We start from the raw sequence: 14,541 nt of genomic DNA on the forward strand, positions 1-14,541 counted from the left end.
ATTGGTCAAAGTGGGGTAGTGGTTTGCTCGTATTCATTTTTCCTATTAATCATCAAAGCCCTCACATACTTTATTGGGATAAGTCCAATCACCTCGCCTTTGAATTGCCCAACTTCTGGGGGTGTAGGTGTCTAAGGAGGCACAGTTGCCTTTCCTTTCTGAATGAATGAGTCCACCTGGCGAGTCCCTGCCACCATGTGGTGTCGCTGTTGAAGACTGGTCCTGAGCAGTTGTGGGAGCTGACCTGCTCACAGCTTCCTTCTTTGATGTCCTTGCCTGTCCATCTGGCTTGAGCCACTGAAGTTCATTGAGGGAGAAGGAGCTGGCTCCCTCACTGCCAAGCTTGGCTAAGGATGCTCTGCACCCAGGCTCCTAAAACCACCTTCCTGCCACTTCCCATGGCAAAAGCCAAGTCATGGACTCAGAGCCTCTTACCTTTTTGTGGGCCACCTCACTAGCAGGTGTGATGCTCCTTTTCAGGGGCATCACAAGCACAAAATATCTTGTCTTCTCAGAATGGGGGCAGGATAGATGTTCTTGGGACCACACTGTTGTAATGGAAGAACCATTACAAGAGGATTTACCTTGAGCCCCACCTTTTTTTTTTTTTTTTTAAGATTTTATTCATGAGAGAGACAGAGAGAAAGAGGCAGAGACACAGGCAGAGGGAGAAGAAGCAGGCTCCATGCAGGGAGCCCAATATGGGATTTGATCCTGGGACCGATCCTGGGACCGCAGGATCACACCCTGGGCTGAAGGCAGGCGTCCCTAGCCCCACCTTTGTGTAACAGAAGTCATTTCAAGTATCTCTTCCTTGAAGCAGGAAGTCTTGCTAGGTGAATTGCAGTATCTGTCCTGGACCTAAGAGAAGCTAACAGTTTCTTTTTTAAAAGATTTTGTTTATTCATGAGAGATAGGGAAAGAGAGGCAGAGACATAGGCAGAGGGAGAAGCAGGCTCCATGCAGGTAGCCCGATGCAGGACTCCATCGCAGGACTCCAGGATCACGCCCTGGGCCGAAGGCAGATGCTAAACTGCTGAGCCACCCAGGGGTCCCCGAGAAGCTAACATTTTCAAGACTCTCATTGAGTGGTGATCTGATTTTTAACCACTACATCTATGTTCAATGTGGAATAAAACTATATACATATATGTGTGTCTGTGCATCCTAATGTGTACAGTATTTAATATTGCATTCATTTGTTAAATATTTATGGAGCCCCTCTATACGCCACATCTGTGGAGCTGAACTGTATACCTATGTCTTGGTGTGTGTTTAGAGCTGGCCATGCAGAACTCAGTCATCTTAATGTTTAAAAAAAGCAGGTAAGTTGAGTGCTTTCCACATTTTTCTTAAATAACATGACCCATGCAGAACAAATTGCTTCTCTGTGACCCTTGATTAAAAAAAAATAAGATCTTGTACGTCTGAGTTAGAAATTAAAAGAAAGGCAGAACCAGAATATGCTTGGGGGAAGAGCTTGTTGATTTTGCTTATCTTAAGTGAGATAAAGAGTATCTCCAAATGGGCTGGTTTCCAACCTGGACCATGTACACAAATCACCTCATTTCTACGAGGGAGAGGAAATTAAAGGAAGTATTTTGCCCGTGTTTATTTTCTTCTACAAGTGTGATGTAAAACTTTTCACATGTGCAGAAGGAAGCAGCCACAACCACGTGCAGAAACAGCCGTTTTTGCAAATAAAAATGCTTCCCAGAAGCATGACAAATGCAAGACTAACAGGTGTAGCACAGATCCGAGGCGCGCGTGTGGTTCTCATCAGCTGCCTCTCTCCTGTTTTAAATCTAGGTCTTCCTGTAACAACAACAACAAAAAGTTCTCTCTCGGGAGGCTGCGGCTAATAACCCACTCAGCCTGCCTTCTTGCCCCATAACAGTATCGGGGCTTCCAGGCAGCGAGGTGGGGGTGGGGAAGGAGACTCCACTTGACCTGACATTGAACAATTCTGGGTTTGACCTAGAACTCTGGGTGACCTTGGGCCTCAGTTTCCTCCCTTGTGAAATGCTTTGTTCAGAGAATGAGGGTTTCCGTTTCTCAGCACCCTCCGCGCCAGCAGGGTTCTCCACCGGGGCCGCCCTGCCGGCCAGGGGACGTCTGGCGATGACTAGACATTTCTGGCTGACCTAACCGGAGAGCGCCCCGGCGTTGAACGGGTAGAGCCCCAGGATGCGGAGTACCCTAAAATGCGCAGGACGGCGCCTGCGGCCGGGGCCCGCCCACCCACGTCATCGGTGCCCAGGATGAGCAACCCCGGCGGACTCGGGTTTGCGACCTCGGGGTCGGTGGGCTCCCTAGGCGGGCCGCGGCGTTTCCCGAGCTGGCGTGACGGCTCCGCCTCCCCCCGGAGGCGCTCGGCGACCCGTTTCCGTGATCCCAGCACGCCCAGCGCCGCAGACCTCCGCCCTCGGGGGGGCGCCCCCCGCTGACCCTGCCGCGCGCGCTACCACAACGTGGACCTGTCGCCCTCGCCCTCGGGGCCGAGGACCCCCGGCTCGGAAAACGTGGCAGCCTCCCCCGCCCGCGGCTCCCGTCACCTCCGTCGGTGGGGAAAGCTTTTCTCCCCAGTGAGGAGTCCTTCCGCTGCCCCCCTCTGAGGCGGCCGCCCGGGGCGCCCAGGTTCAAGGACTCGGCGCGCTCCGCGCGTTTCCGTCGGAAACCTCAGTTCCCCACGGCCCGGCCGGGGGCGGGGCCTCCAGGCGGCGGCCGTTGCCCCGCCCAACCGCCTCCCAACGGCTCCCTCGGCCGGGCGGTGGGCGGGGCGGGGCGGCGGTCCAGTGCGCTTGCGCGCGCATGCGTGTGGGCCCTGGGCGGGGCTCGCGCGCAGCCCCGCCCAGGCCCGGCGTCTCCGCCCGCCCTATCTCCCAACCTCCTCAGCGTGGCGCCGACGCTGCGTGCGGCGCGGGTTACCCAGAGTGCTCCGCGCGGGGGCAGCTCACTGGAGTTTGGTTCTCGAGGCGGCGGCAGCAGCGGCGGCGGCTCCGGTGGCTCCTCCTCCTCCTCTGGTGGCGGTGGCGCCCCGGGCCCGAGCCCCGGCTCCCCTCTCCGCCACCCCGCGCGCCCCCTCCTCCCCCGGCGCCGCGGGGAACATGAGGCTCCGCTCCCGGAGGCCGGCGAGTGAGTGACCCCCGTCCCCCGCCTCAGCCCGCCCGCCCGCTGGCCCGGCCGCTCCCCCCCGCCTCGCCCAGGCAATGACAGCGGCTCCGGCGTCTCCGCAGCAGATCAGGGACCGGCTGCTGCAGGCCATCGACCCCCAGAGCAACGTAAGTACCCGCTGCGCGGGCCGGGACGGAGGCCGCGTGGGCCCGGGACCCTCCCCCTCCCCAGTGCCCCTCGCCCGCTGGGCTCCGGGGAACCCGCCCGACGCCCACCTACCCCCGAGGGCCGCTGCCATCCCGGTCTCTCGCCCCACGGGCCCGAGCCGGGGGCAGGTCGGGCAGTCTGGCGGCGCTCGGTACGTGAGGCCGAGGCTTCCGTGCGGCCTGGGCGGACGGAGCAGACGGGAGCTGAGGCCAGAGCTTTCCCTTCTTTCTCGCTCCAGCTCTACGACCCCTGCTGCTCCTGACGGAGCTCACCCACCTCGCCCTTCCCCGGGGACCCGCGACCCCCGGGAAGTCCTCCCGGCGTGGGGGGAGGGGAAGGAGAAAGGCTGTGGAGCAACTGGTGTCCGGGGTATGACTCGGGAGCCTATGCCGCCTGTGTCTCGGCCTTTTGGGTGATCAGGGAAGTCCTCCTTCCCTCTTCTCCCGGCTGGAAGCACCTTCCTGGCTTCATAGGGAACCCCCAGCCTACTTTGCCCTTAGCCGGTTGCCCAGGGCGCGTGGAGAGTCCCCCCTTGGTTCTGCCGGTGGACATGCCTTTGCCCGATCCCTCCTGGGAACGCTGCTGACGGTAGATGATCTCGGGGACGGTGGGATTCTTCCTATTACCTTTCTGGGCCTAAATGCCCGTTGCGTCTATAACCGAGCCAGAGCCCCGCTTCTTGGTGTGAATTAGAGGTGATTATTTTCTCTCCTGTTTGTTCAAGAGCCCTCCTTCGTCTATCCCTTCCCCTCACCTGAGTGTTCCAGCTTGGTGGTTTGTCACCTAGACGGTCAGGGTTAACCCCAGAGTGTGGCTTTCTCAGACGGAGGTCCACCGAGGCTACCGTTTGCAAAGGGATCTCCTCTGCCCCCCTTCGTGTGTGTAGGGGAAGACTCATAGTGTTCTCATATTTTCTCCAAAGGATTGTTGGCAGTAGGGGTTATTTTCCCCTGTGGCAGGAGCAGGTTGAGCAATAGGAAGATGTTGTGGTATCCAGGTATGAAGCGAGCCCCTGCATTTGCTGGGAGACCAGGAAGTGGCCATTAAGATCACTTTTTAATATGCTGGAGATCGAAGGAAAAAATATTATCTTGGGCTAGGTAACTCAGGTTTCTCTTTCTGTAGGGTTTTTGTTTTTCCTTACATGAGTTTGACTAATTACTCTTAACACTCTGTTTTAGGTTGGTATTTTTAGAGTTATTCGCCTTGGCTTGTATAATTTTGGTAAAAATTGCGAAGTTATGATCTTCTTAAGACGCTGGTTTTTGTATCATAAGTAATCCTCTTCAGGCCCCAATAAGATCAACTTGGTGGTAATTGTCTTTAACAAATGTCGTATACATTTTTGTTATGACTTTGGGGGTGGAGTAGGCGCAAGCTATATAAAACCTTCTAGAATTTTTTGCAGTACCTGGTGCTGCTGCAGTTTCCAACATTGAAATATTAGAGGACAAAACAAGTGACACGAGAAACGTAACCTTGGTGACTTTTTGCATCTTTTATCCAGAGTGTAATTTCTTGAATTCCATGTGCTGGTTTGCCTTCAGGAGAGTCTGAGAGGTTGCTGAGATATTAGCACTGATCCTTAATGCCACCTAGGAGAGCTTTGGGATCAGGAGGCGCTTTGACAGGCGGTCACGATGTTGTAGATTAGGTGGAGCAGTGACCTCAGGGGTTCCAGTGTTCTGTAACGCTGTAATCTAAAAGGTTCCTAGGGAGAGAGGAGGAAGGAAGGTTAGCCAGAAGAGAGAGAAGAAAACAAATCTCAGTTTTTTTGTATTTTAGTGAGTGCAGAGATGATACATTCATAGAAGCCCATGGTTTTAATGGCATGTAGTTCACATTTCATATGGTTTGTTTTGAGGGACTACCGATGGGTGTGCATAGAGTTCTGCTAATAAAAGTGTGGTGAGTGGAATTGGGAAACATGTCTCTGAATATGAGCGATGAGGAAAGTGCCTCTTTAAATGCTGCCATTGCTAGTGACCATCCATGAGCCTCGTCAGAACCTTTTGACAGGAGTGTGGCTTTGAGCAAACTCCACTGAGAAACTGGAGCCGTGGCAGAATAGGTTACCGGCAGAGATGGTGCGACCATAATTTTGCAGTTTCTCTGGATTGACCTGGGCTCAGGTGAGAGTGAGGTAACTACAAGAAAGCATCGCTGGCGCACAGCTGCTTTTCTCTACCTTGCCCAATTATGAACTCCACTTTGGGATAGTTAGTTGACACATATTTAAGATACTCATGGAAAAAAAAATGGGGACAGTGTTGAAGAGCCAACACTAAAATTAAACCTCTTCTGAGAGAAGCGACACAGAATTGTGTCATATAATGCTTACCTTTATGGGCATGCAGTTATGGTTAACAAACTTAGCTTTTGCTTAAAAAATCAATGTCAGGCAGCTGACCTAATACCCACAAGTATCTGAGAAGTTAGTGAAGTAACAAAGTAACTGACCATCTCCTTGACAAATGAGTCCTTAAGAGGAAAGTTGTCTTTATGTTCTCAATTCTAGCCTCTGGAGTATTTGAATTTCTACAACAGCAGGCTCTGAGTTAATAATTTTGTCAACTCAGTAATAAAGCAAATCCTTTATACTCTGTTTCAAAAAGCAACTAACAGTTTTTTCAGAACAACCTAAGCCTTACTCTCCTTGTGGCATATGTCAGCCAGGGTGTTGAAAATCTCTGAAGTGCAGTGTGCGCATTTGTCCCAGCTTAATCTTGGTGCACAGAGTTGGGGGCTGTATCTTCCTTCTGCCTAGAGATTGGAGTCTGTCCACCTAAACACGGTCTCTTCAGCAGGTGATTAGGTTCTCGTCTGTGTCTGTAGAACACTCGTTTCATAGGAGTCTTCCTGACCAGAATGTGGGCTTCAGTGAGTATGGTTTGTTTCTTTTTCTAGAGCAGAAGCATTAGGTACTTTAGAGACTGGTTAAACTGACTGAACCCTAGAATCCTTCTTGGGCCTGTGAAGCCTGTGTGACTGCTATATGCGCTGAAGTTCAGTCTGCGCTGAATATTCTAATTCAGAACTCTCTAGAACCGTGAAGAACACAGATGTTAGTCCAGCATCTGAGAATAGGTCTGACAGACAGTAGAGTGGGTACTGTATCACCATAACAAGGTGAATAATGACACAAGGCAGGCCTTGCTCAAAGCAGGTGAGCATCTCTGTAATCAGAGCAGAGAGAGGCCAGAGAGGGCACTGGGGGGGGGGGGGGGGGCGGTGGAAAGGGACTTGAACTTGCCCAAGGCATCTGTGTAAAGGCCTCCCGGTGGTCAGGCTTTCCAGCAGGAAACTTCAGAAACTTTTTCTCACAGTTATGCAGACATCAGGCGCCAAGGGGAGATGGTCAGAGACCAAGGGGCCTCTACAGAGAGGCACACACACAGTAATTTTCCCACCTAGGAATTTGAAGATTAAGATGTCACTTAGCTTCTCTGGGCTGCAGGGTCCTTGTGTACAAAGTGAGACTGGGAACCATGTATACACCCATAAAGCCCCTTCCAGATCCTGGGTTCAGATTCTAACATGAATTGTTCTAAGAGCTTTTTCTTTTAATGCGAGATGTGTTGTGTGAACTTCTTAAAATAATAAAATTCTGACAGAACTCGACAGAAAGATATATACTTTACATGACTTTGCATTATTTCACCAGGGTCTCCTGCTTCCCCCCAGCAGCTTGGTAAGGGAGGTGGAGCAAGTAGCCCATCTCCCCTTCCTGCAGGGCAGAAGCCAACAGCATTATGATAGTAGGTGCTGTTTAGTGGGCGCCTTCTGTGGCCAGGAGAGGACAAGATGTTTTTGTTTCTACTGACTTCATTTGAGGCGACTGCCCTAAGGTTAGGGACTTACCCAGAGTTTAAGTGTTGGTGCTGTTTCTACTTCTTTTTTTTTTTTTTAATTTTATTTATTTATTCATGAGAGACACACACACACAGAGGCAGAGACACAGAGGGAGGTGTGGGCTTCCCCGCAGGGAGCCCGAGGTGGGACTCGATCCCAGGACCCCGGGATCACAACCTGAGCCAAAGGCAGACGCTCAACCACTGAGCCACCCAGGTGCCCCTAAGTGACAGCACTTTTAAACTCACAATGCCACTACACACTGCTCTCAAAGGTGGAAAGATGACTTCAGAAGAGGCCTGAGAGAGCAGTGTTCTGAGCTGGTAAGAAAAGATGTGGGGAGCCTCTTCTGTCCCACATAAGTTTATATGAGATTACAAATTGGTTTAGATTTACCTGTGATCGATCTAACAGGCTGATGATATTAGCCTGTCCTGGAAACATCTTGAGGTTTCTGTCAGGGACAGAGTCCTAGGCCAGACCATGCTGTGATGTATGGCAACTGCCAACTGATACGGAGTTTTTCATAAGTCTTGTGTGCCAGCTTGATTTTCTGCTTCAAGATTATAGCATTTATGATGTTAGCTTAAAATGCTGTTGATTCTGCAGAAAGGAGGGCTGTTAAAAATTATAAAAGGGAAGACTATTGGTTCTGATTCTCTTCAGCATGTTAAAATCTAAACATGTGGATTCTCTCTGATTACTCTGGTTGCTCAAATGCAGTGGCATTCTCATCTTTGTTCTTTAGATATGGCCAGAATGTATGGAAGACAGCAGTGTGGCATTTTATGAGTTTGGGAAACAGGTGGGTAACAAGTGTCACTTTTGAAATCAGTGTAAGTCCTTGTTCTTTCTCTCTCCTTCAGAAGAAGGTGGATTTTACTTTCTTTCTTCACAGACGTCTCCTAGTGGTCCTCGAAAGTGACTTGAGTTGAGATTAGAGTACATTGTCCTGGTTGGAAGGTCACAGAGGCCTGGAAGACTGTCCACAATCAGTTTCTGGGAAGGGGCTTCTGTCTTGATACAGATATAAAAAGGCTCTCCATGGGCTCCTGGGCTCAAGATGTAGCTGCATGTGGAAGGACATGCACCTCAAGAGTGTGCCTTGGGGTTAGGTGAAGGAGAGGAGCTGTGTTCACCTGCACCTCAGTTTTGGGGTCTAAGTCAGCATCTTCTTAGAGCTCCACTTAAACTAGAACCAGAACTCAGTCCAGTCCCTAGGTGACTGCAGGTCCTGCCCGGTCCCCACTCTAAATTGCCATCTGGAAGCTGGGGGATTTGTCTCTTCGTGGAAGTTGTGCCTCCCCCCCCCCCCACTCCCCTCGCCATGGTGCTGTCCTGAAGAACCCCTCAGCTGGTTGTTGGGATGGGTGACTGAGTTTGTGGTTTGATGAGTGACTGCATAGGCAGTGCATTTTCAACCTGGCCTTTCTAGTGCCCACACTTGGAGCCCCCATCTGAAACTCCTCCTCTTCATTCACTCTCTCAGGGCCTGCATGTAGAACTGAACAAGTATGACATGGGGGGGATTCTGTGAACTGGAGGATATTTCCTACATAAGGAAGACATAACCAATATTCTGCATGCGGTGTTTAAAAGTGGTCTCTGAATTCCAGGTCTGGGGAGGCCATACACTTACATCTCAGTTGCCAGCTGATTACACTGTTTATGGCAAAATATGGTAAAACTGAAAAAGGTGGCTCAGCAGTTGAATAAACATTTCTAGCAATTACTTATGGTGCTGGGTATGTGAGATTCAGACCTGTAGGTGCCCAGCTCCTGCCCTAGAGGGACCTGGAACAGGAAGAGAATTTGCAAATGGGCAGTCTGGGGTGGGGTGTGACGTTGAGGGGGCAGGGGTAGTCTTACAGGGCTACAGCTCTTAGGTCCAAATGGAAAAGTTCTTTGTGTGTCTTATTCAGATATAGATATAGAGGATATAGATATCCTCTTATTCAAAGAGGATGAAATTACTTCTTTAGAATGCTTTATAATTTGAGTTGAATGAAAAGTTTTAGAGTCAGATGCAGGAAGTCAGTTCTTGGTTCGTCTCTGACCCAAGGGAAACAGAATTTGGAGGGATAGCTGGCAAATTCTCTAACAGTTTGCCTTCTCAGTAGTGGGATGGGAAGGGGGCAAGTATCAGGCTCTGTGAAGGTCCTGGGGTCTGCTTTCAAGTATTTGAAGAGCTGTGTACCCTCGGGTTGGGTTAGCTCTGTGTGGCTTTCCAAGGCAAACCCAGAAGGGGAAGGCAGGAGTTCCTGGGAGGCAGGCCCTGCTGCGCTTGGGGGAGCTCTTGCTTATTGCCAGAGCTGGCTCGAGACAATCCAAAACCTCTGTGCCAAGTGGGTTTGCAGACATGCCTGGGCCTTCCATCTAGAACCTCTGTCTGGACCCCCAGACTCCTGCCCAAGAGTTCCTAGAGGTTCTGTGATTGTGTGAGGAGCCCACTAAAAAGGTGAAGGGTCACATCAGGTGATGTGCCACTGCCAGGCAAGTAAGGTTGAAAGCCTTTGAATGCTCCTGGGACCAGAATGAAGTTTTCTGTCTCTACCTGCTGGAGGCTGTAAAATGGACAGCTGTAGCCTACAGAGCACCTACTATGTGCCAGGTACAGAGTGAAGTACTTTGCATCATGGCTTGCTCTCTGAACTAGTCCTGGAGGTAGATGCTCCGTTTTCATTTTAGGGGAGAGCAGAGATTAATGAACTCTCCAGTGTTGCAGAGGATGCTATGGGCCTAAACCTGGTGCGGGTAGGCTTAAAAGTGGTGGGCTTAATGACAGTCTCATGCCTCCCACGCAAGCATTGCCCAGCAGGGAATTTGGACTCCACTGTGTCTTCTGAGGTTTAACCTCATAAATACAAAGTGTTTTTAAATGTTAAGTTTTGTGTTTCCATTTCCTTCACAGTTCCCACAATCTTTCCCACTTTGAAATCTTCTAGCCTAGTGTTTCCTAATCTTTTTGCCTGTCAGGATCCATTTCTATGATCAGAAATATTCAGGAGCTTCCACATAATGACAGGTGTACTTTGAGTAGCTGTTTTTGAGAAAATTCAAGGAAAGAACCTACTCCTAATCTAGTCATGCTTTGAAATGACGTCGTGTCTTATCATCAGAACAACATCTACTTAAATCTCTAAGCTAACCTTACTTGTTTGTGTGTGACACATAGGATGGGACCCTCTGTACCTCACATTTGTGGCCTTCTAGAATCCCTGCTACTCTCCTTTTCCAGGAACTTTACCTGCTTTCATCCCAGACAGTTGCCCTCAGGCACTCTGCATAACTTAAAAACCCTACATTCCTGCTGATAACAGGTCTTGTTGATTACATTTTCCATGGGCTTGCAAGCTCTTTGGTAGTGGAGCATGAGTTAATCCCCATGTTTCTAGGACTTCCATAGCAGGCTGGTGCTCAGAAGGTTGTTGATCTTCCTGTGAAAAAGGCCAATCTTAGGAGCTGGCTGTCAGTACTTACTGAGCAGGTAGTAGGAGCCACTACTTTTCAGCACTTCTCAATACATTTAATCTGTACAGCAACACAGGGAGGGAGGTACTATTTCATAAACTGAGGCTCTACAGATGCACAGTTAGAAGGGACCACACTGGGATTGGGAACCACACCCCCACCCCCCCATCAGTCCTCACGCATGTGCTGCCGCCTCCCATGTCACCCGAGAGAGCATAGTAGGTACAAGGTAGCATTCCACTCTCCTGCCCCAAGTCTGGATCCTCATGCTGGATTTCTGTAGTATGTTTTTCTGCCAGGCTGGGAGGAAAGTTGTACCTGAAATGCTTGTGCTTTCTCTTGAACTGACTGAGGAAAAGGCATGAGGCGTTTTTTTTCCTTTTTGTATTTGTCTGGCATGTTTCACCCCAACATAGAAAAGATGACTCTTAATCTTAGATCCCTGCCTCTCTATGGGCCCTGGAGATGCTGTTCAAATGCTGGCTTGGGACCCCTTTGGTCACGTGACAAACCAGACCTTTCCTAGACACCCCTCCCCGCTGGGTTTCAACAAGGCCAGAAAGTGGGTGATGCTTCCTCTAGGCCATACCTTGTGGTGGGTCAGCCTCAGGACTACTGGGGAGATCCTGGTCACCTATTTACTGTGTATAGAGTGATTTCTTAGGTGGCTGGCTGTGGCTGGCCTTGACTCTCTGGTGGTGGCAGGGTGGGGGGCGGAGGCAGTAGTTCTGTGGTTCTTTCTAGAATATTCATGTATATGTGACTGCAGCTTAGTAGGTGGCCTGGCAGCCCTCTTCGAGGCACTGGTAGCCCCACTGCCCTGCCCATACCTGTACCTTTGGCTCCACCCGCTACCCTCACCTATGGTCACACTTGGCTCTGGGTAGCCACCTGATCCACTAAGCTGACTGCTTGCACACATGGGGACTGGGTTCTTTTTGTCCTCCCTCCAGTTCCATTAGCTCTCTTGATCCCTCTTGTCGTCAGGTCCCTGGCCCAGCTCAGATTGGAGTATGAGGGGTGACCATGTTCTATTTCCCCAGCTGACTTCCAAGGTAGCTACCTGCCCTCCTCTTCTTAAGGCCAGCCCTTCTGGAAGCTACTTCAGGTAGATACTTCTCAATTTTATTTACCCCATGCATCTTGCAGCTTTGCCAAGCAAGCAGTTGGCACGCTGGCTTTTGAGTGCTGTCTATGGGGGATGAGCGACGATGATGTGTAGTTAAAATAGGAACAGTTTACCCTTTTTGCCAATTGTTTCACTTTATTTCTTTCAAGTGTTCAGTTAGATAGATGCCAGCAGAGCATTTGTCTTCTACTTTTACTAATTTTATTGGCCAGCTACCTCCAGAGGGAGGGTCGTACTTTGCTTATGACAGGAGCTTAAATGCAAAAGGGCTGATTGGCTTGTGCCAAAGGCTTAAAGGTGATTCTGTTCTCAGGTGAGGATCTGGCTTTGCTCCATCTCTTTTGTAGTATTCCGTTCACACAGTGAGGTGTCTTCCAGCTCCCCCAGTTGGAGATTCACCTTCTTTGATCATCATCCAGAAGGAAGAGAAGGAAATGCTTTTCCACAAGTTTCAGCAGACGTTTCTTGGTGCTTTTCTGGGCTTTGGTAGAATTAGTAGGCTCTGTTGATTGATTTACTCCAAAGTCTGAGCATGGTATTAGTTCCTCCCAGAATAGAGAGGATCCCCCCAAGAAGCATCAGGGTCCTGTTGCTGGGAGGGAGGGGATTGTGGGGGGGGAATGAGCTGGCAATGTCCCCTGAGTGCATGCTGGTTTAATCACCTCTTTGACGTGATGATACCATTAAAGAGTTGGGTATTGTGCTGGCCTGGGAGACTTGAGTCCAGACACAAAATGAATGTGACTGAAACGTAAGGTCTGGAGTAAGCAGTGGAGTGGTTTGGATGATATGAGGTCACGGCATGGGGTTCTGAGTACCCACTCCTGGTTGCATCTGTAGACTCTGATTTGCCTGTAGTCACACTTGGGTACTTTGCTGTTACCTTGTATCCGTGCTGGTGCTGGGTTGCAGCTTCTGACTCCATTCTGGGCTGAGGAGCACTTCAGTAGTCTAGGAGAACCTGCCACAGTGCTGCTTGATCCCTAGTCCCCATCATTTCTCCTGGTGCTGCAACCAGCCCAGGCATAGGGATGTGCTGCAGTCCAGGAGGCCTCTTGTCGCCATGAGGCAGCACCTAGAAGCAGGCAAGAGCTGAGTTCTCCAGACTTCTCAGAGGTATGGATGGGCACTGGATGGTCTGTTCAGATCTGATTGTCCAGCCCATTTCCTCTTGCCCTTGGTTAACCTGGGTAACTGGAAACTGGTACCTGTACTTCCCGGCCTGGCTTCTTCCCCTTAGGTTAAACTGAGAAGGGTAGGGTCAGGTGATCTTTCACAGCCTTCTCTATTTTTCCCTCCCTTTGTTTTGGGGGAAGGGGCAGCTCTCAGAAAGCACCTAAAGTTGGTGATGTGTGCTCCCCCTTTGCTGGATTCGGGAAGCCTAGCAGTAAGAGAAGTGGTCCACATGTTAGGTTTTAGGCATGGTCATGGGAGGAAAGGTTTGTGAATGGGTATTTCACTTTCACTTCTATTTTAAAGGAGCTTCTCAAGCATTTAAAATTGTTGACAAGGTTGGTGGTTGGTGACAAGACAGTGCCGCCACTGAGTGCAGGAGCTTAACTTCTTACCAAAGAGCAGAAACATCACCCTACCAGGTCTTATATGAGCTTGTCCTGCCTTTGCTTGTAATGCCCATCAGACCCATCACTGAGTTAAAGTGGTATTTGTGAGTGCGTGCTTGCGTGCGTGTGTGTGTCTGTCTGTCTGTCTTGTGGACAGACCTCTTCCACATAGTGGGAAATGTAGCAGCTCCAGAGTTTGACTTCTTGAAAGGTAGGCCATTGAAGAAGAGGGGATTTACTCTCTTGCTTCCAGTTTGAAAACTCCTGGAGAATCACCCTGGCTTGGCTTGGGGGTGAAGGAGGCCTTGTAAGAAAATAGCAGTGCCCACAGGAAGTCAGGGAGGAGCATACAGAAGCAGGGTCTGCGGTTCAGACAAAAACAATAGGTGTCCCCAGCCTGCTTTCCTTCTCCTGTGTGACAGAACAGGAACAGTAAGGACACTGGTCCAGAGTGGGGGTAAGCCTATCTTGGGGTTTCTGGTGAATCTGCCTGTCAGCTCTCCTTAGAGGGGAGTGGGCGCCTGCTTGTCATCACAGGAATGATACTCCTGTTAGGATTACAGTGAATGTGATTTTCTATCTGGTAGGGGGTGGGCTCCTCCAAGTTGGGAAATAGGAAGTGGCCTCATCTGCTTTGTGAGATGAGCTGACCTGGGCACAGGAATGTACTTGTGTTTGTACTCCAGGTTGTCTTCTTGGGTCATCATAACTGTCTTCAGTTCCTTACTATAGGGTTGGTGCTGAGTGCACCTGTGCAGGAGTGAATGAGGCCTGAGGCCTAAAACTGATCAGTGCCCTGTTCCCCTTGCACGTTGCTGTGTTGGCTATTCCATTGTCTCCAAACCCTCTGCCTCTGCCATGGTCCCTCCTTATCCCTGAGCATTTTGGCTTTGTCCAGCACTACCCAAGGCCCTGTCTGTCTTTAAGGCTTACTCCAGGTGCTCTTAGAGCCATGGTTTCCAGCAGCACCTGAACCCTGTCTCTCCAGCTGACTGTTGTCCTGGATGTACAGCAGCCCATTCCAGAGTGGAGGCACCTTCTTCCCTCCTGCCTTTGGTATGCTGCCCTGTGGTGGTTGGCGGTGCCACCGCTCCGCAGGCTACCTCAGAACTTTCCTGGTGTCCCCCTCCTGTGGCAGCCCTTTTCCTGCAAATTGGGATCTCCTGGGAGGTCTAGTACAGCTGCTTAGCAGCTGGTCTGCCTCCT

General features: G+C 50.4%; 1 protein-coding gene and 1 long non-coding RNA gene across 11 annotated transcripts in view; one reads left to right on the forward strand and one right to left on the reverse strand.

Annotated features, from left to right (window-relative positions):
- Positions 1-14,541, reverse strand: part of LOC144290377 (uncharacterized) — a 131,938-nt gene that overhangs the window by 49,388 nt on the left and 68,009 nt on the right. The gene's annotated exons all lie outside the window — the stretch shown is intronic.
- The window catches only part of MED26 (mediator complex subunit 26), a 54,119-nt gene continuing 42,544 nt past the window's right edge, over positions 2,967-14,541 (forward strand). For all 4 annotated transcript variants that reach the window (XM_077859520.1, XM_077859518.1, XM_077859519.1 and 1 more), the window contains exon 1: positions 2,967-3,281. Coding sequence is in view for 1 of the 4 variants with exons in the window: in XM_077859517.1 (XP_077715643.1) it covers positions 3,210-3,281 (72 nt within the window). In the remaining 3 variants the exon portion in view is untranslated. The remainder of the gene's footprint in view (positions 3,282-14,541) is intronic.

Source organism: Canis aureus, chromosome 19 (genome assembly GCF_053574225.1).
Source record: "Canis aureus isolate CA01 chromosome 19, VMU_Caureus_v.1.0, whole genome shotgun sequence".
Classification (NCBI taxonomy): domain Eukaryota; kingdom Metazoa; phylum Chordata; class Mammalia; order Carnivora; family Canidae; genus Canis; species Canis aureus.